This window comes from Brassica napus, chromosome C9, assembly GCF_020379485.1.
Source record: "Brassica napus cultivar Da-Ae chromosome C9, Da-Ae, whole genome shotgun sequence".
Lineage (NCBI taxonomy): Eukaryota > Viridiplantae > Streptophyta > Magnoliopsida > Brassicales > Brassicaceae > Brassica > Brassica napus.
Genome location: NC_063452.1, coordinates 43,931,788 through 43,950,952, shown reverse-complemented (window position 1 = coordinate 43,950,952; position 19,165 = coordinate 43,931,788). Strand labels below are relative to the sequence as shown.

At 36.4% G+C, this 19,165-nt stretch overlaps 4 protein-coding genes and 1 non-coding gene across 9 annotated transcripts; 3 read left to right on the top strand and 2 right to left on the bottom strand.

Annotated features, from left to right (window-relative positions):
- The first annotated feature begins 391 nt into the window (after positions 1-391).
- LOC111213977 (receptor-like protein kinase THESEUS 1) lies at positions 392-3,574 on the top strand. The gene has a single exon (XM_048768443.1). The coding sequence runs from the start codon at positions 762-764 to the stop codon at positions 3,336-3,338; it is 2,577 nt and encodes an 858-aa protein (XP_048624400.1). The 5' UTR covers positions 392-761; the 3' UTR covers positions 3,339-3,574.
- Positions 3,575-5,058: 1,484 nt separating this feature from the next.
- Positions 5,059-6,051, top strand: LOC106423158. Its single transcript, XM_013863937.1, has one exon. The coding sequence runs from the start codon at positions 5,059-5,061 to the stop codon at positions 6,049-6,051; it is 993 nt and encodes a 330-aa protein (XP_013719391.1).
- A 1,722-nt stretch (positions 6,052-7,773) lies between these two features.
- TRNAF-GAA lies at positions 7,774-7,846 on the bottom strand. The gene has a single exon. It is a non-coding gene; the product is annotated as a tRNA-Phe (tRNA).
- A 139-nt stretch (positions 7,847-7,985) lies between these two features.
- BNACNNG43430D lies at positions 7,986-10,034 on the bottom strand. 3 transcript variants are annotated; one of them, XM_022711002.2, is made up of 4 exons: positions 9,849-10,034; positions 9,144-9,297; positions 8,708-9,044; positions 7,986-8,627 (listed from the first exon to the last, which is right to left on the bottom strand). In XM_022711002.2, exons 1-4 carry the CDS (start codon positions 9,885-9,887, stop codon positions 8,174-8,176), a joined length of 984 nt encoding a protein of 327 aa, XP_022566723.1. In that variant the 5' UTR covers positions 9,888-10,034; the 3' UTR covers positions 7,986-8,173. The 3 variants fall into 3 exon arrangements, with proteins under 3 accessions (XP_022566723.1, XP_013719360.1, XP_013719359.1); XM_013863906.3 differs by having other exon boundaries at positions 9,144-9,338; positions 9,849-10,031; XM_013863905.3 differs by having other exon boundaries at positions 9,144-9,374; positions 9,849-9,956.
- LOC106423172 (fimbrin-1-like) lies at positions 9,961-13,010 on the top strand. 3 transcript variants are annotated; one of them, XR_007328568.1, is made up of 7 exons: positions 10,011-10,313; positions 10,410-10,669; positions 11,001-12,059; positions 12,157-12,255; positions 12,366-12,449; positions 12,535-12,620; positions 12,695-13,010. XR_007328568.1 is itself a non-coding variant. In XM_013863907.3 (3 exons), exons 1-3 carry the CDS (start codon positions 10,227-10,229, stop codon positions 11,118-11,120), a joined length of 381 nt encoding a protein of 126 aa, XP_013719361.1. In that variant the 5' UTR covers positions 9,961-10,226; the 3' UTR covers positions 11,121-11,275. The 3 variants fall into 3 exon arrangements, 1 of the variants encoding a protein (XP_013719361.1); XR_007328567.1 differs by having other exon boundaries at positions 10,410-12,059; XM_013863907.3 differs by lacking the exons at positions 12,157-12,255; positions 12,366-12,449; positions 12,535-12,620; positions 12,695-13,010 and having other exon boundaries at positions 9,961-10,313; positions 10,410-10,583; positions 11,001-11,275.
- The last annotated feature ends 6,155 nt before the right edge of the window (positions 13,011-19,165 follow it).

Below are 19,165 nucleotides of genomic sequence, written 5' to 3'. Positions count from 1 at the left end.
ATGCTTAAAAAACATAGATTTGTATCTTTCGAGGGTTGAACCCGGGTTGGATAGGCAAAGCAACAACTGCAATACCACTAGACTAGTTCAACTTCGTTGTATTTAATACATATTACTAATATATATACGATTTCTATTAACTTTTTTTTAAAAAATAAAATAAATAAATAAAAAACTGGTATATAATTATTTTATTTTGTAAATATTTATATAATTCACATAAGAAACGGGTACCCGGAACCGACCCGAAACCTGTAGTACCCGATCCGAAACCCGAACCGAAATTTACTAAGTACCCATTGGGTATAGAATTCATTTATCCGAAAAACCCGGACCCGATCGGATCTTATCCGAACCCGAACCGAATATCCGAAGTACCAGCCCTATGTAGGCCCTTGTGAAGGCCTCCTCCCATTTGAGTTGCTTCTCCACTGTAAGATGACAGCATAATAATCAAACCAGCCTGTAAAGAGCTATAGAGAGAGAGAGAGGGGAGAAACTTGCAGAAAGTACCACTTGAAAAGTCTCTGCCTTTTCCTTTTCTGTTCTTTGCTCTCTAGAGTTCTTGATTGGTTCCTGCTTCGTCCCAAAACACACACATTCTTGAACTGGGTTTTCCGCCATGTGAATCCAAACCCAAAGCTTTTAATCAAATACATCCACATTCTTTTGCTGCCTCTTCAAAAGCAATCTCAAAAAAAAAACAGCTCTTCTTTTTTTTGGCTTTAAGGTACTCTCACCAAAGCTACAAGATCTACAAAATGGTGTTCATCATTACAAAACCATTTCTTGTCCTCCTTCTTCTTCTTTTGTTCCTTTCTTGTTATACTTCATCTGCTTTGTTCACTCCGCCTGACAACTACTTGATTTCTTGCGGCTCATCGCAAAACATAACCTACCAAGGCAGAACCTTTGTTCCAGATTCTCTCCACCCATCTCTCGTCCTCAAAACCGGAAACTCCTCCGTAGCAACAACATCCAGCTCCAACGCCAGCATCTCGATCTACCAAACCGCTCGCGTCTTCTCCGGTTTAGCCTCGTACCGGTTCAAAATCACATCATTGGGTCGACATTGGATCCGTCTCCATTTCTCACCAATCAACTGGAACTTGAACTCCGCGTCAATCACAGTCGTAACAGACGACTTCGTCCTCCTGAACAACTTCTCATTCAAGAGCCACAACGGGTCCTACATCTTCAAAGAGTACGCAGTCAACGTCACTTCAGATCTCTTGACCTTGACTTTCATCCCTTGGAACGGTTCGGTAGTGTTCGTCAACGCGATTGAAGTCGTCTCTGTTCCGGACAGCCTCATCCCCGACCAAGCTCTGGCTCTAAACCCTTCCTCTCCTTTCAGCGGTCTCTCCCACCTCGCGTTCGAAACAGTCTACAGATTAAACATGGGAGGACCGTTGTTGACTTCGGAGAACGACACTCTGGGGAGACAATGGGAGAACGACGCCAAGTATCTCCACGTGAACAGCTCCGTTCTCGTCGTGACGGCGAACCCTTCTTCGATCAAGTACTCTGCTTCCGTGACGCAAGAGACAGCTCCCAACATGGTTTACGCTACCGCTGACACGATGGGCGAAGAAGCGAACGTAGCGAGCCCGAGCTTCAACGTGACTTGGGTTCTCCCTGTGGAGCCAGAGTTCAGGTACTTTGTCCGTGTTCATTTCTGCGATGTCGTGAGCCAAGCTCTGAACACGCTCGTCTTCAATCTTTATGTTAACGATGATCTTGCTCTCGGAAGCCTTGATTTGTCCACGTTGACTAATGGTCTTAACGTTCCTTACTTTAAAGACTTTATCTCCAACGCTTCCGTTGAGTCTCCCCGTGTGTTGACCGTTAGCGTTGGTCCTGATTCTCAAGCTGATATCACCAACGCCACTATGAATGGGTTAGAGGTTTTGAAGATTTGTAACGAAGCTAAGAGCTTAAGCGGTTTGTCTTCAGTTAAGTCTCTCCTCCCTGGAGGATCAGATTCCAAGAAAACGGAAGTGATCATCGGTTCCGCGGTTGGCGCGTTTGCAGCGGTTCTGCTAATCGCGGTTTGTTGCTACTGCTGTTTAGCCGCTTCGAGGAAGAAACGTTTGACGAGTCCTCAAGAAGGCGGTAACGGTAACGGTAACGGTAACGGACATCCGTGGTTGCCTTTGCCGTTATACGGACTCTCTCAGACTCTCACCAAATCAACAGCTTCTCACAAGAGCAACACCGCGAGCTGCATCTCCCTAGCTTCGACTCATCTCGGCCGTGTCTTTATGTTTCAAGAAATCATGGACGCTACCAACAAGTTCGACGAGAGCTCGCTGCTCGGTGTCGGCGGGTTCGGTCGCGTCTACAAAGGGACGTTAGAGGACGGGACTAAAGTCGCGGTTAAGAGAGGGAACCCGAGGTCTGAGCAAGGCATGGCTGAGTTCAGAACCGAGATCGAAATGCTGTCCAAACTCAGACACAGACACCTAGTATCCCTGATTGGTTACTGCGACGAGAGGTCGGAGATGATTCTTGTCTACGAGTACATGGCCAATGGACCGTTGAGGAGTCATCTCTACGGAGCTGAGCTTCCTCCGTTGTCGTGGAAACAAAGACTAGAGATCTGCATCGGCGCGGCGAGAGGGCTGCATTACCTACACACCGGCGCGTCGCAGAGCATCATACACCGCGACGTGAAGACAACAAACATCTTACTAGATGAGAACTTAGTGGCGAAAGTCGCGGACTTTGGTCTGTCCAAAACCGGACCTTCGCTCGACCAAACCCATGTGAGCACTGCGGTTAAAGGAAGCTTCGGGTATCTCGACCCGGAGTACTTCAGGAGACAGCAGTTAACCGAGAAGTCAGACGTGTACTCGTTCGGGGTTGTTTTGATGGAAGTGCTCTGCTGCAGACCGGCTTTAAACCCGGTTTTGCCTAGGGAGCAAGTGAACATAGCTGAATGGGCCATGGCGTGGCAGAAGAAGGGTCTTCTCGATCAGATCATGGACAGTTACTTAACAGGGAAAGTGAACCCTGCGTCGCTTAAGAAGTTTGGTGAAACTGCGGAGAAGTGTTTGGCGGAGTACGGTGTTGATAGGCCGTCCATGGGAGATGTGTTGTGGAACTTGGAGTACGCGTTGCAGCTTGAAGAGACGTCGTCGGCTTTGATGGAGGCTGATGATAATAGTACGAACCATATCCCTGGGATACCGATGGCGCCAATGGAGCCGTTTGATAATAGTATGAGTATGATGGAGAGAGGAGGAGGTAACTCCGGGACGGGGACTGATGATGATGCGGAAGATGCTACTACGAGTGCTGTGTTTTCGCAGCTTGTTCATCCTCGTGGAAGGTAGAAGATGAATGATACAACATTTGGTGAAAAAATGCAGAGACAGACATTGTTTGTTTTTGAAATTTTACAGGAAAGAAAGAGATTTATAAAAAGACTTGATTCATTCAGATGATTTATTTCGAATTTCATATAATTTGTTATGTAATATAGTGAGTGTTGATGTTTTTAAAGCAATCAAGAATCAGAATGTGATTATTTATATTTAACTGTTTTAAAGTTATTTGAATTCGTTTATCATTTTGGTGTATAACGCAATATACAAACATTCCGTTTATATTCTTTATTCTTTATGAACCTCATTCTCTCTATTAAGAGCATTGCATAAATCGTTCGACTGTGTTCAATTAGCGATGACGTCGTTCAGACTTTTAGGTACACCGTACACACGCGTGGCACGTTTGATGTATGCAGAAAATGGGCGTCAAAATGAGTTACCTCGCTCAAATTAGCTCAGTTCATGGTGAGCTCGAATTCTTTATGAGTTATCTTAGCTAAATTTATTTATTATATAAATTTCAATATTAAACTTCAACTCAGATCATCTACATCATGAATTAAATAAAGTAATTTGCGATCTAATATAATAAAAATAGAAAATAATTATAAAATTTAAATTAGAAGAATTTCAATTATATAACTCGAAATTTAAATATTAAAAACTCCAAAACATTAATATTAAATAAAAAATAAAGTCAACACTTAAAAATCAATTAAATTAAAAATAAATGATGATCCAAAAATCTAATTCGCTTGAAAGTTTTCAGATGATTCATGTTCAAGGTTTTCGTCTATTCAAATCATAAAAAAAAAATTTAGGAATATTTCATGTTAAACGATAATAACAAAATGTAGATAAATATTTTTGAGATATAAAATACATGGATAAATTTCCTAAGATAGACTTATTTAGTTTATTTTCACAAAACAACCCCCAAAAAATGACCAAAAGAAATTTATTTAAAGGGTAAATATACTTTTATACCCTTAAGGTTAATTAATCTTAGATTTGTGGTTTACAATTAAAGAGTGAGTTTTAGGCATGGGGTTTAAAATTCAAAAAATTAAAAAATTAAATATTAAAAAATAAAATTTTTTAAAATAGTTCCAAAAAGCAAATTTGGAAAAAAATTGATAAGAAAATTTCTGATTTTTTTTATAAAATTTCGAATTTGAAAACATATAGTTCAAAATTATAAAAATAAATATTATTTTCTTATATTTATATATCCATAAAGTAAATGGTAGAAAAGTCTTTTGACTATTTAATGAAATCTCTAGTGGTCAGTTTTTTTTGTTCTTTTGATGACAAAAACTTGAAAAATATTAGTTGAGAAAATTGCCCTTATACATTATCACTGTCGTTGGTCATAAAACCAAACAACCAAAATCGGGTACAGTTCATATTTATCTATAACTTTTTGGTTTTATATTTTAAATATAGGGAATAAATATCACTAATATAGAAATTATCTTTTTGCATAAGAAAAATAGAACTTATCCACGTATGTATAATAAATATAAAAACGACCAAACTCATGAATTAGTAATGTTCATTAAATATTGTTAATGTAATTCGTGATCTAAATTTACTAAGAGATACACATGTGTGGACTGATAAGTGGATTTTGGATGAAGTTCCTCGAAGACCGGTGAACAAATAACCATGTTTTGATGTCAACCTGAGAGTTTCTGAGCTCATAGGTGAAGATGGAAAATGGAAAATGGAATTACTGCAGCAGCTCTTCCCACCAAATGAGGTGGATCGAATCAAACAGATTGGTGTTGGCAGAGTGAAAGACAGAGAGATATGGGCTTTCAACAAGTCAGGTGACTACACAGTTAAAAGTGGGTGCTGGCTCCTTACAAGCGTAACGTCAAACCGTGGAGACGATCACAGGGTAGAAGATCAGGCGGTAATTGAAATAAAGAAGCTTATTTGGAAGCTACCGACGATACCAAAGATTCGTATGTTTTGGTGGCGGGCGGTGTCTGGGGCTCTAGCTGTTGCAGAACGCCTTACAGCTCATGGTATGCATGTGGAACAAACATGTAAGTTGTGTAATCAAGATGTGGAGACAATACAACACGTTCTCTTCCACTGCAGTAAGGCACAAGAACTTTGGAGAGAGTTCCGTTTACCTCTGGATTATGTCTTTCAAGACGTTTCTTTGATTGAACTCTTTGGTAGCTGTTTGAAGTTCATGGAAGCGAGTACTTTTAATCAGGAACGGCGACAAGCAATCCCCTGGATCCTCTGGACGATATGGAAGAACAGAAACAGCTTGTTATATGCGGAGACACAAGAATCGCCATCCCTGTTGGTTCAGAGAACGCTAGAGGAAGCAGCTTTATGGAATAAACTGAACAAGGCGGAGAGTAATGGAGGGCAGGTGCAGGCTGATATGGGCATGCCAAAGTACTGGTTTCCGCCAACACAAGGTATGATAAAATGCAACCTTCATGCTAGCTGGAGAAGTGATAAACAATTCATAGGAGTAGCTTGGATCACACGAAATCATCGAGGAGATGTGTGTATGCATGCAAGAGACGCACTCGTACCTACCTCGGACAAACTGGCGGCTGAAATGGAGTGTCTATTGTGGGTACTTCGAAGCCTAAGGGATCTGAGAATAGAAGAGGCCAGTATTGGAACTGAATCTCAAAAGCTGATAGATGCAATAAAAACTCCTGCTCGCTGGCCAAGATATAGGTGATTACTTCGACAGATAGAGACAGTTTGCTTGGAGTTTACTGTTATCGAGTTTGAAGTAGAGTCACGGGAGTCTAATAAGGTGGCAAGAAAGATATCTACAAGTGTTCTCCGTGATGGACGACTACGTTCGTACCTTGCCTTGGGAGGACCGGCGTGGCTTCATGATCTCATCCAGACTGAGGTTATTGGTGAACTTTGAAATCCTTCCTTTAGGATGAGTTAACCTTGGTCTTCATTGTCAGTGATGCTTATGTTTTTGATTTGTTTTCTTTAACCAGTTCTACTGGTCTGCCATGTTTGCAAACTTGAGCTAAGTTCTCATGTTCTTTGAGTTAAAAAAAAAAAAAATTAAACTCGATCATTAAATCTAATCTATTAATTTAGAATCCTATTTTATCTGCTTGTAAATGTTGTCATTAAATTTTTGGAGTCTTTCATAACTTATCCGTTCATATAGACGCTCGCCCAACATAAATTATCCTTTCATATATAACTTATCATGTTATTACGTTTTGGATTAATGGTTCAAAGAGATTATGTATCGAGATGTTTGTATTAGGTTATATTGACCTATTCCCTTCACGAACTATATACATAATACATACATATTTCATTTATGGTTAAACAAAGTTCCAAGTCGGTTGACATAGAAAACATTTAATACCAAACGATTAGTGTTCTGCATATTTCATAGAGTCTCCATTTTATTTCGGTTTACTGCTTTATATATGAATCTATTAATTATTATGACATAAATATTCATATGTTTTATGTAAATTGAATTTATATCATATGAAATCGTTTTGATTGTGTGACACCATTTTATTCCCAATTTACTTCTTTAATAAACCGGATCTAACATATTTCCAGCAAAAATATCAGTTTATAATTATAGTCTGTTTGATATGTTGCCATATCTTAAAATGATAAGAATCATTAATTCAAAACATATAGTTAGACTTTAACCTATTTTCGTTTGATAAGTTATTTAAAGAGTTATTCTTTGCAAATATTACTATTTTTTATTTTTTATTTTAAAAACATAATATAACTTGAAAATATATTATTTCTGTTTTAAAAAAATACTGAATATTAAATAGCATAATGCTATTGGTTGGTGAACCTAAGAATAACTCGAACCAGATTATACTAACACGTAATATAAAATATGTAACAAATTTATAGTTATACATAAAATATTATGTTATAGATTCTACTTACCTGTTTTGCTAACAAAAATTGAAAAAGTTTAGGAAATGTTAATTATAGCTGATTTAATTATGTTCCACGATTATTCGGTTAAATTAATTATAGCAAAATATGGTCAATATTTATCTTTGTTATTTCCCTTTAATGATTAATAAAAAATAAAACTAATCAAATATAAATCCTAACAAATCAATCTATCGGTAGCATATAAAGTTAGAAGCCATTTAAAATTTAAGATTCTGAGCATGATATGTTTATATTATGTTTTTGACAAGATTTAATGGAAAAAAAATTCTAATATTTATATAAGAAAAAGATAAAATTTACTAATTAACAAACAAATAAGTAACCGAACTACAAGCTACACATTCTAAATCGAACTCATTTTAAAATTTAATAAAATCGTAAACACTTCTAACATCATTTCATAAAAATAATCCCGCATTTTAATGCGGGTTAGAATCTAGTTCATTTATTAAATGAACCTAAAATAAAATGCATGCTCATAAAAAATTGCGGTGAGCGTGGATCGAACACGCGACCTTCAGATCTTCAGTCTGACGCTCTCCCAACTGAGCTATCCCCGCTTTTGTTTATGTTGAATTAAATAACCAAATATGGTTATTGATTTTTGGTTTATTTCTTATTAACCCTTCATGAACTTGTTGATATGCATGGATTGGTACATTAAGCAGTGTTTATTAGGTTACATATCATTAACAATGATTAGGTTAAAAAAATAATTGAAATTATAATACATGGTGGATGATACAATATACAAAAATACATTTCATAGTAATAATACAACATATGTCATCTTCACTTAGTTATTATACTTTGTAACATCGCCAACAAAAGCTATTGCTCTCTGACATTATTCTTTTTAAGCCAAATTTTGTTTTCATATGATTTCTTTACTTTCTGCAGACGATCCCGTATCCAGAAGACGCTCCACTGGTACAATCCAAGGTAGCATACACAATCTCTGACTTAACGATATCAATCTCTGCCTGTGATTCAGAGAAAATGCAAGTTTTACAGTCATTGGAGAGTAGAGACGAGGTCTTGAAGCTGTCTTCGCCACCAACCACTGGCATTGCGACTCCAGACTTAGCTGGATTCTGGAAATCTGGTTTGTAGGTTCGTCCCAAGATTCCGTCGACATTTGGTGAAAGGTTGAAGAATTTGAACTGAACTTCGAGATGTGCAAAACAGTCATCTGATGGTACTTTGTAGTCATGGATTCTGTCGTCTTCTTTTGTCACTGGAACGACATTGACCATGATCTCGGCTTTGTCTTTGATTGTCACGATCGCGCTGTTTCTCATAGTCACTCTCTCAATCTTGATGTCCTTGTTTGGTGAGTACCTGTTATAAAAGAAAACACATATTGGTTTCAAGAATCTTAAAAACATGTTTTATAACTCATTTTTATATCAAATACTAACCAGGTGAAGAGAGTTTCTTCCGGAACAGATAAGTCTTGACCATCGAAAGTGAACCTGAGATGATCGACGTCGTTGTTCCATGAGGCTGAATTTGCTGCTTCAAGAGAGAATTTGTGGGAGTTGAAGAGGAAGCCAAGAGCTTGGATCCATGTGAAGTCTCTGTCGCGACCAGCTGGTCTGTGACCGATGAACCTACCATTGATCTGAAGGTCAGAGTCAGAGACGAGGCTGAACTCTTCATTGCTCTTTCCATGGAAGTAGAACACAATGCCGTCTCCTCCAATGAACCTAGGGTCATAACAAGCTGATCCAGGTCTGTTGCAATTCGGTTTCCTCACTATACAAAAAACATATGATTCAGTACTTGAGAAATACAAAAGAGAGTGCACAAAAACATGTGTGGAAAACTTGTATGTCAAGGAACTGAAAAGCTTACTGCGGCATTGGGATTTGCAAGGGGGTCTGTCGCAATCGGCGTAGCACACTTTGTTGTTGGAGTTCATGGCGGTTGTGCTTGGACATTCCTCTGGACATTGAATGTACTCGCGATAACATCGAGTATAACGGTTGCTACAGTACACTCCAGCTGCCTTGGTTTGCAAGAATAAAGTTGCAGCTACGAGAGAAATCACTAGCAAAAGGGTTTTTGAGATCTCCATCTTTGTATCTTTTTTTTGTTTTTGATTAGAAATGGTGAGAGTTTATTGTATTAGTGATGATGATTGATGAGGGTTGGATTGTTGATTGTGAATTTATAGGAGTGAAAAGTCAAATTGCTTGCTTGAGAAAGGGGCTATTATTTTAATTAATTATACAGGTCAATGTTTAGGGAAGTGTGTGCCTTTGGACGAACTTCGCGGTGACACCATTAAACAATTGCACTTAACGTTTTAAACTTCGTTTCAAAGTAAAAGTGTGACTATTTCTCCAACTTAAGCATCGTTTGAAATTACTTTTGTTATGACTTTTTTAAGATAGGTTTTGTAGAGATGTAATGAAGACAAAACTTTAATATGTATACCTATATATAAATCTTAAAGGTAACAAAAGAAGTAATCTAACTGTTAGAAAAGAAAGTATAGACCGATCCACATTTCACGGCTTAGTTAATTGCACACACGAAGTAGAAAAAAAATCGTACCTTTCTCTCTGTTCCTTCATCTTCTTTAGGTTGCTTCATGTGAACAAAGTTTGTCTCTTTTAAACTTTGTCTCCCCGCATCGATTTCAATGTCGTTTGGGACTATCTTTGATCTCTCGAGATCATCTTTTTAGATTTTGTGATGGAGTTGTATTTGTTCTTATCTAAACCAAGAAAATGGTCGGTTCACCGAGTTTTGTCTTGTTGTAATGGTCACGTTTTCTTTGCTATATTAAGGACAAAATTTCGAATCGGTGCTTTTTTTGTTTCTTTTTTTCTTAGCCACAAAGATCAATCCTTTCAACTAGTCATGTGAAGCGTACGATGATCCGTTTACAGGGAGAATCTAAACAGAGGACTCTATGGTGATCAAAGGGAGATGTCTGGGTTCGTGGGTGTTGTCGTTTCGGATCCATGGTTACAGAGTCAGTTCACACGAGTCGAGCTTCGTACTCTCAATTCCGAGGTCTCTTCTCTTTCTCTTTCATCTTCTTCCTATACCTTACATGGATGCAATCTAGACGATGGATGATACTCATCAATCTTGGTTTTTGTGGTGTAGTTTGTATCGTTGAAGAATTCAAGTGGAAACATAACCATAGAAGATCTCCCTTCTCTATTGTCAAAGTTAAAGTCAATTAGTGCAACGTTTAAGGAGGACGAAATCAGACAGATACTGCAAGAACATGCTTCTGATAATACAAGCAGTGATGTGGGTTTTGAAGAGTTTCTCAAGGTAATATGGAGTTTCTTGGTGAACCAAGTTTCACATTGACTATGAATGTTGTTAATATTGAGACACAGGACCTGGCTGAAGGACGGGTATGTTTTGTCTGCTCACTGTTCAACACACATTAACCATTGTAATTTACTTTTTTTACTTGATCTATTGGGTAAGCAATGTTCTGACCATAGAGGTTTTTATGATGTTTTGTAGACTCTGTTTTAGCTTCTAAACTTTATGTTGCTTTTATAACATCTGAGGATTCTGAGCTAATTAGAAATGTGATTATTTTTGTGAGGATTGTTGATGCTCAGGAAGTGGTAAATCTGGATTACACAATGATGTGGGATTAATTTATTATGAGTTTACTCTTGTTTCTTTTTATCTTTGTCTGATTCTTACAATCGTGGAGCTGTTTTGTTCCTAAAGGAGGAGATGCTTCTCACGAAAACAAGCCTTCTAATGGGAAAATATCAGGTGATTCCGCTACTCCAAAGCCGTTTGGTCTTAACACAGATTGGAGAGAGTTCAGAGCAAACTTGTTTATGAAAGAGCAGGTGATATCTTGATACTTGAGGTTTGGCATCATCAACACATTCTTGGGAAGTTATGTTTATGTATGAGTCAAATGTTTTAATGGGATTTTTGTGATAATTAAAAGATGAATTTTTGCATTGGACCACATAAATGTTTGGATTTCTTAATGTTGTCTCTTAACTCACATTTACTACTTAAAAATATTAAAAAAAAAACAAGATAACCATTCTCTTAGAATTTGTTGGTTTTCATCCACGTTCAGAAAAAAGGAAAAATCATGACAACGCAAAAATTAATCAGAATACCAAGTAACGAATTAAAACGAATATATGGGACAACTTTTATCTGACAAAACAATAACTACACTAGGGTAACATGAATTTGCTAGAGAATTTATTAGCCGGCCAAATATTATGCTTATAACTCCGGAGATCTTGTGAATTATATAATAAAAATTAAAATATAATGAAAATTTAAACAAGTCAAACTTTGTATAATTTAATTCATGCATTTAGCACATGGAAAAAAATATATTGATGAATGATTTGGGTATCGTAAGAATAAAAGTGTTAGTACTATTTAAATATCTAAATTCTCCAGAATATTATGAAAATTTGTAAAATAAAAGTAAATAAGCTTTGATGGGGTCTTTCATGTTTTCCTCTGACTTTTTTCTTCCAGCTTCGTTTTCTGTGACCACAACGCGAAAATCTGATCCAAACATGTTTAAAATTGTAACAGAGAAGTGTCATCTCTTTATCAAGGAGTTTAGTGCCTTGACCGATAATGCAGAACATGTTTTTTGGAGATCATTCACCAAAGAGGACCGTGCAAAAAAATGCATGTGGGTCGGTCGATTCTAGTTTGCAGTTGAGGGGACTCGCAAACACGTTGCAAAGCAAAATATTTTCGTTGTTGACACGAAACAAAAAAATTAAGATCATACTTGGGGTTTGTATGCAGTTAATTAAACTTTTAGTTAATGTTTACAAATTCCGTTCTATTTAATTTTTAACTTTGATGTTTGATATTTCTCTGAAATTTGAAGATTTCTACAAAAGAAGAGGATTATTTAGTGGGCGCAATTGCACTTCATGATGAAACGGCACTTCTTCGTCCTGTTTTCTATGTTCCTAGGATTTGCAAGGTAATCTTTCTTCAGATATTTCATAATTTCAGATATCTCATATATCTTGTCAAATAATCTAACCCCAATTATTCTTATTTGAATATTAAATGTGTGATTTGTGCTTCTAGGTGTTTCATGGGGATCAAAATGATGTTACTTGGCTACAAAGGGATTTCCATATCTATTTGGCCAATCTCTTTGATACCTACACGGTATACACTTTTTGTGTTCATTATTTATTCGGTAAATAATGTATGCATCTATGTTGTTTCTCTGTTTTCTAAATTGGTTTTACAGGTTTGTTTGGTATTGGAAAAGCCTCAAAAGTCACTTAAGGGTTTACTACGAACTATTTTCAAAGTAAACACGGACAAGTAATACATGTGAGTGTACTTTGTGTGTGTGTGTTTTTTGTGCAGTCTCTTCTTTCTTATATATGCCAAACTTTTCATTGCAGCTTCAAGACTGGACAAAACGACCACTCTCACAAATTATGTTGCGATATGCGAGAAGCGATACACAATATTTGCTTGAGATCACAAATGTTTTGACAGCTGAGCTCAAAGAAGGTAAAAAGTATGACGAGGCTATTAGGCGGTCCAACAAAATGTGTTTAACACTATACACAAAAGGACAAGAAGATTTCAAATTAGTTAAAACAGGTTAAACTTTGTATAATTCAATTCATGCAAAAATTATATTGATGAATGATTTGGATATCGTAAGAATAAAAGTGTTAGTACTATATAATTATCTATTTTTTTTCCAAAATATTATGAAAATTTGTAAAAAAGTTCAAGAAAAGAAGCATTGATGGCCACAACGTGAAACTCTGATCCAAACATGAAACTCTGATCCAAAATATTCAATTCCTTTGTGTGTGACTGTTTCTTCCAGCTTTGTTCTCTGGCCACAACGTGAAACTCTGATCCAAACATGTCCTATATGTCTATATTTTTGGTGTTGCTTTAGTGAACACTTAGCAGTTTCCATTATCAGTTTTATTGTCACTGTGAAGCCTATATTACATATGCCCACATGGCATAATGGCATTCCATGTTCTCATAATGTTTTGTTGTGTCTCAAATGTAGATATAGCTTTGTTATTTTCATGTGTTCTTGGTAGAGGATGAGATCATCTCATCACTTAAATTTATAGGATTTATGTCTCGGATTTGTTCCCCTACCCAGATGAAGCCATTGCAGCTGAGAATCTATTCCATCTCTAGACAATCTATGTAATGAAAGTAAGCTTTAACCAAGTAAGAATCAATTATTGAGAGTGATTGGTTGAGCTGCAACCGTAGAAATTTACTTTAGAATTTAGACTTTAAGATTTTTTTATTTAGTTTAAAGGGATGTAACTTTAAAATTTCTTACGAGGCTTTAGAAAATAAGAATTTTACAGCCTTTTTTTTTGTTTTTCTAGCTCTAGCTTTATTTTTTTTATTGTAGTCTTAAAAACTAATATAAAGCATGATTGATGATTTTTAAGGCTGTAGATAAAAATTAAAGCTAAAATCACCTCTTACAGCCTAACCAATCACTCCCAATATGTATATTCTCCAGCTGTAGATGGAAACTTCATGGAATAATCAATTAGTTTAGAGGAAGAGACCTAGCAACAAATTCTAATTATGTACGATCAAAACCGTAATGTTGTATGGATCAAAATTAAAACCAAATTAATGATCCATACAACATTACGACTTTAGCAAACAAAAAATGTATAGCTTTGATAATATGCCTTAGGTAACCTTCCTATACTAGAGATTCATCGCTTGGGAAGTGAATCCATAAAAAGATGGAGGCGTGGAGCATACACCAACAAGACATGGGCCTTGTTCGGCGTATAGACTCTGCGAGTACCGGCAGCGACCAAAATATAAAACTTGTAACTGATTTCTTTCCCTTCAGTTTAGTCGCGTTCATTTTATTTAGATGAGACATACTTTAGATCGCCGATTTAATATAGCATCATCATTTCCGAGCTCTCAAATTAACTTTCAGCCGCTGGCTTCTGTTTTCTGTCTCATCAGTGTAGCAGTTTACAGTTGCCCGTGTCATTTTCTGGTCGTCCATATCGCTGCCGCAGAGTCTTCGTTCCGAACAGGGCCATGTTCTTTTGAGTGTAAAGGTTTTAAGGTGTGAAAGGTTTTGGGAAACTCAAAGCAGTCAACACACTTGTAGATTGTCGTCTCTCTCAAAGAACGTTTAACAGCAATGTTAACCGAAGTTGTGATGTAAGAATCGTGAATTTTGGATTCTAAATGTGATACTTGTTTAGAAACAAAGAAGAATGCTATTTTTTAGAAACAAGAAAGAAACCTATTTCTCCTTTTTGTTTAATTCAAGATTGAGGAACAAAGACACACATTTTTTCATAATCATTTTGGCCTCGAGAACAAAACTTTTAGGGAAAATGCAGTGAGCGTGGATCAAACACTGGACCTTCAAATCTTCAGTCTGACGTTCTCCCAACTAAGATATCCCCATAATGACAGTAACCTCTAAACAATACAAGAGAAAAAAAATGAAAACACAACAAGATAGAGCTAAATAAACCGAAAAAAATTATATGAAAAAGAAACCGTTTTACTTATCTTTTGTAAAATCTTAATCAAATCATTTATCAACAAGATAGATAGACAAACGGAATAAGATGGTTTGTAACATCTTGTCATAGTATCTCAATAATGTTGGGTTGTCAAGTAAAATTACTTTCAAGTTCAAAATGCTTTCACTATGAAGGTCAACGAAATTAGAGTTTATATATTAGTTTGTTCACTTGACCAAAAAAGAAGATCCAAATAATTATGACCTCAAATCAACATACAAAAATGATAAGTTATGAAAAACCTTTTAATCACTATATACAACAGCTTGACGTATCATGTTGACAATATTTTAAATGAAATGTATTCATAATATCATAGTTTAAATTTAAATTTTATTTTAAATAATGGTTTTTATTTATTCATCTGCAAACACTTGCTGGTTTTTAAAAGTTAACAAAGCGATTATAACATTTTTGTGATTGTTCACCAATAATCGGCACCACATGCGTTTACGGTTGATATCAACAAAACTAGTTAACTTCTCAACTGATCTCCAAAGCAGCACATTAACCAAAATGTATGTATTTGCGTACTTTCACTGAGATTCAATAAAAACTTGGTGAGGCATAAATATTTTTTTTGGTCGAAAGCGTTAACATTTGGTATATCTTTTTACCTTTTCTAAAAATTGAAAAGTAATTTTGAACTTAAGGGATTCTTGAGATATTATAATTGTGTTAAGATATGAATGATGTTTTGGTTGAAATACTACATCAGACGTAATCGTACAAAACAAACTTTGTCCCAGAGCATCACAAAATAAACATAGAATTGGGAATCAAGACAACAACTTCAAAGTGGAAACATACACATCATATGAGATGGCCATGTGGTTCATTTCCACCTTCTAGTTCTTATCTGTCTTATATGCTTGTTAAGGCTTTGATTGGTAAAACATTAACATAACATAACCACTATGCATTTTCTTACTCAATCAACAATTTTTAGAAAAACATTTTGGAATACATTTACAAGATGATAACGTTTTCCGAATGCTCTTTGCTCAATATTCTCAAATGAAGGTTTTGGTAAAACATTTGCATATAAAATATGTAAAAGTTAAAAAAAATATATTTTATTTTATTAAATAATATAAAATTATGATTATATCAAAAAAAAAAATTTGTATATTTAAAATTTTAAATATAATAAAATTTCACATTAAAAATATAATTCAATTTATATAATGATATATGATTCATTATTTTTTAATAACAAAAACACATAATAATATATATATTATAAATAAATAAATAAATAAATATATATATATATATAATAATATATATATTATAAATATATATATATATATATATATATATATATATATATATTAGTTGGAAATAAATAAACTATATACCATATATTAATTTTATATATGAATCATTTACTACTATACCAATCAAATTATTAAATACATAAATGAGAGCTTCTACATCATATAGTTTATGCATTATACTGCTTATATAGCTTACTACTACGGGAGAATTGCCAAGTGTGACTCAAAACTTGGAGTTAAACCCAAAACAATACCCCAACTTGGGTCAAATGCAAAAGTAACCTAAAAGGCTATTGAAATTACAACTATCCCCTTGTGACCAAACAAAAAAACGGAATTTTTTTTACGTTTCTACCCCTCGCAAGTCGTCTGTTTAGACGACTTGCAAATAAGTCGTCCAGACGACTTAACTGAAAGTCGTCTGGACAGTTAGTCTTAAACATAATATAAAAATTTTGTAAAAAATATTTTGATAAGTGAAAAATGAGAATTATGTAATTAACATATGTCTTAGGAGGTATAAATTAAGATATAACAAATTTCAATTGTTTTCAGCATAGATGAGTGAAAGTAGTGAGTCATGATATTCTTTAGTTTATGTTTCATCAACATATGTTGTAGTATTGTATGTGTTCTTAGGGTTAGATTTTGGAAAGCATTAAAACCGTTTTTGAAAATTTTTAAAATTACTTATGCGTGTTCATTTCTGTGTATAGTAAACACTATTTAAGTATAATTTGATTTTATAACGTGGTTAGTTAGTTAATCTAGTCATTTTAGTTTAGGGGTTCATTTTAGGGTCTAGGACGACTTAATATTTTGTCGTCTGAAAACAGACGACTAAATATTAAGTCGTCTGTTGTACATTATCAGCCAGAATAAGTCGTCTAAACCGGACCAAACCTTAAAGTTTACCAATGTACTTTTAAAGCTAACCGGATTATTTACCCAATATATAAGGTGATTTTTTCTTTTTTTGTTTCATTTTTCGCGAAATTCAGAAACCCTAACAGTTCTCTCTCAAAGGCGATTTCGAATTCCCACGATTTCCGAACAAACCATCGTTCTCAACGTCGGCTATCTATCTCACTTCATTCTCACCGTTGTCGCCGCAGCTTCTTCTAACCCTAGCGCCGCCGATTCCTCTAAACCCTAGCGCCGCCGATTCCTCTAAACCCTAGCGTCGCCGCTTCCACTATTTCCGAACAAACCGTCGCCCTCGCCACCGTGGTCACCAACGTTCTCACCGCCGCTTCCTCTAAACACTAGCGCCGCCGCTTCTTCTAAACCCTAGCGCCGCCGCTTCTTCTCTGTAAACCTTAGCGCCGTTTCTCTGTAAACCCTAACGCCGATAAGTCATCAATCTCGAGGAAAAGATGAACATAAAACGTTGTCTCTATCAATTTACTCATTCTCACCGTTTCACGTTTATTTTTTCAGATCTATAACCGCAATGACGAGTACTCCAACTCCTTCTGCGACTAATCAGGTCCGCTTTGTACTGGAAGACTTGTAAGTAATTTAAGTCGTCTGGAAAGTCTTCCAACTGGACGACTTAGTAGATGACTTAAATATAAGTCGTCCATTTGGAAGACTTTCCAGACGACTTAAATTTAAGTCGTCTACTAAGTCGTCTGGACTTATATTGTTGTCTTTGATTATTTTGCAGACAAAAAGGATGGATATTCCAGAACTCCCCCGTAGGTTATACACATCAGGGGAAGAGCCAGAAGCCCACAATAGCATTTCGTATCATACGGATAACAGCAAGTTGCATACTGCTCTTAGGGAAGCTCTTACTGATGACGAATTTGAAGAGTTCAAGGAGTCGAGTTTGGGAGTTTTCATCAAGTTCAAGGAGCAGGGATTTGGTTGGGCTTCAAGGCTGGTTCACTACATGCTCAGTTTCAAGCTGGACATTAAGAAGAAGTATGAGATGTGGTCTCTCGTTGGTCCTGAACCTTTGAGGTTTTCACTGTTAGAGTTTGAAAACCTCACTGGTCTAAACTGCGAGTACATCGAGGACCTTGAGACACCAAAATGTGACGTTACCCAAGAGATGGTTTCTTTCTGGGGGATGCTGGGAGTTCATCTGGAAGCTGGGCCAACTACTGATCAGATAATAGCAGCACTGAAGAGATGCGGGGATTGGTCCAGGGAAGATCGCAAGCGGCTCGCGTACCTCTCCATCTTCACTGGATTCATTGAAGGGAGAAAGTTTTCAACCGCTACACGATCTACTCTGGCAAGGCTAGTGATGGATTTAGAACGGTTTGAGAATTATCCATGGGGGAGAGTCGCGTTTAAGGTGCTGATGGACTCTTTGTGGAACAAAGAAATTACTGGCTGTTACACCGTGGATGGGTTTATACAAGTTCTTCAGGTCTGGGCGTACACAGCTATGCCGGAATTGGGTGCTAGTATTGGTGGTCCCAGAGCAGACAGTCCGTCTCCACCGATACTGGCTTACGAGGGCAGCAGAGGCCGCAGATCAATGAAAGCTGCTATCTTGAGTCAGGTATTTACTTCAATCCAAAAGACTGCGCAGACGACTTATAATAAGTCGTCTGGAAGGTCGTCCAGCTGGACGACTTATCGGACGACTTAATTAAGTCGTCTGGAAAGTCTTCCCAGCTGGACGACTTATCGGACGACTTAATTAAGTCGTTTGGAAAGTCCTCCCAGCTGGACGACTTATCGGACGACTTAATTAAGTCGTCTATTTAGTATTTTTTTTCAAATATCTAACTCGATTCTTCTATTTACTGCAGACCCGCGTGATCAACTTTGTTGAGAAGGACATTAGTGAAATGTGGCCAAAATGGGACTCTGATGTTGAGGACCTGCCCGCGGAGAACATCATTAAAGTCATGTATGAGCGGAGACCGTGGAAGTGGACCATGGATTGCTGGGAAGTCACTGGTACTAAGGTCTATACAAAACCTAAGGTTGTGACTCCATCGAAGAAAGCCAAAGAGATGGTTGTGTTGGAGGAGGAGGAGGAGGAGGAGGAAGACAATCCAAGACCTCG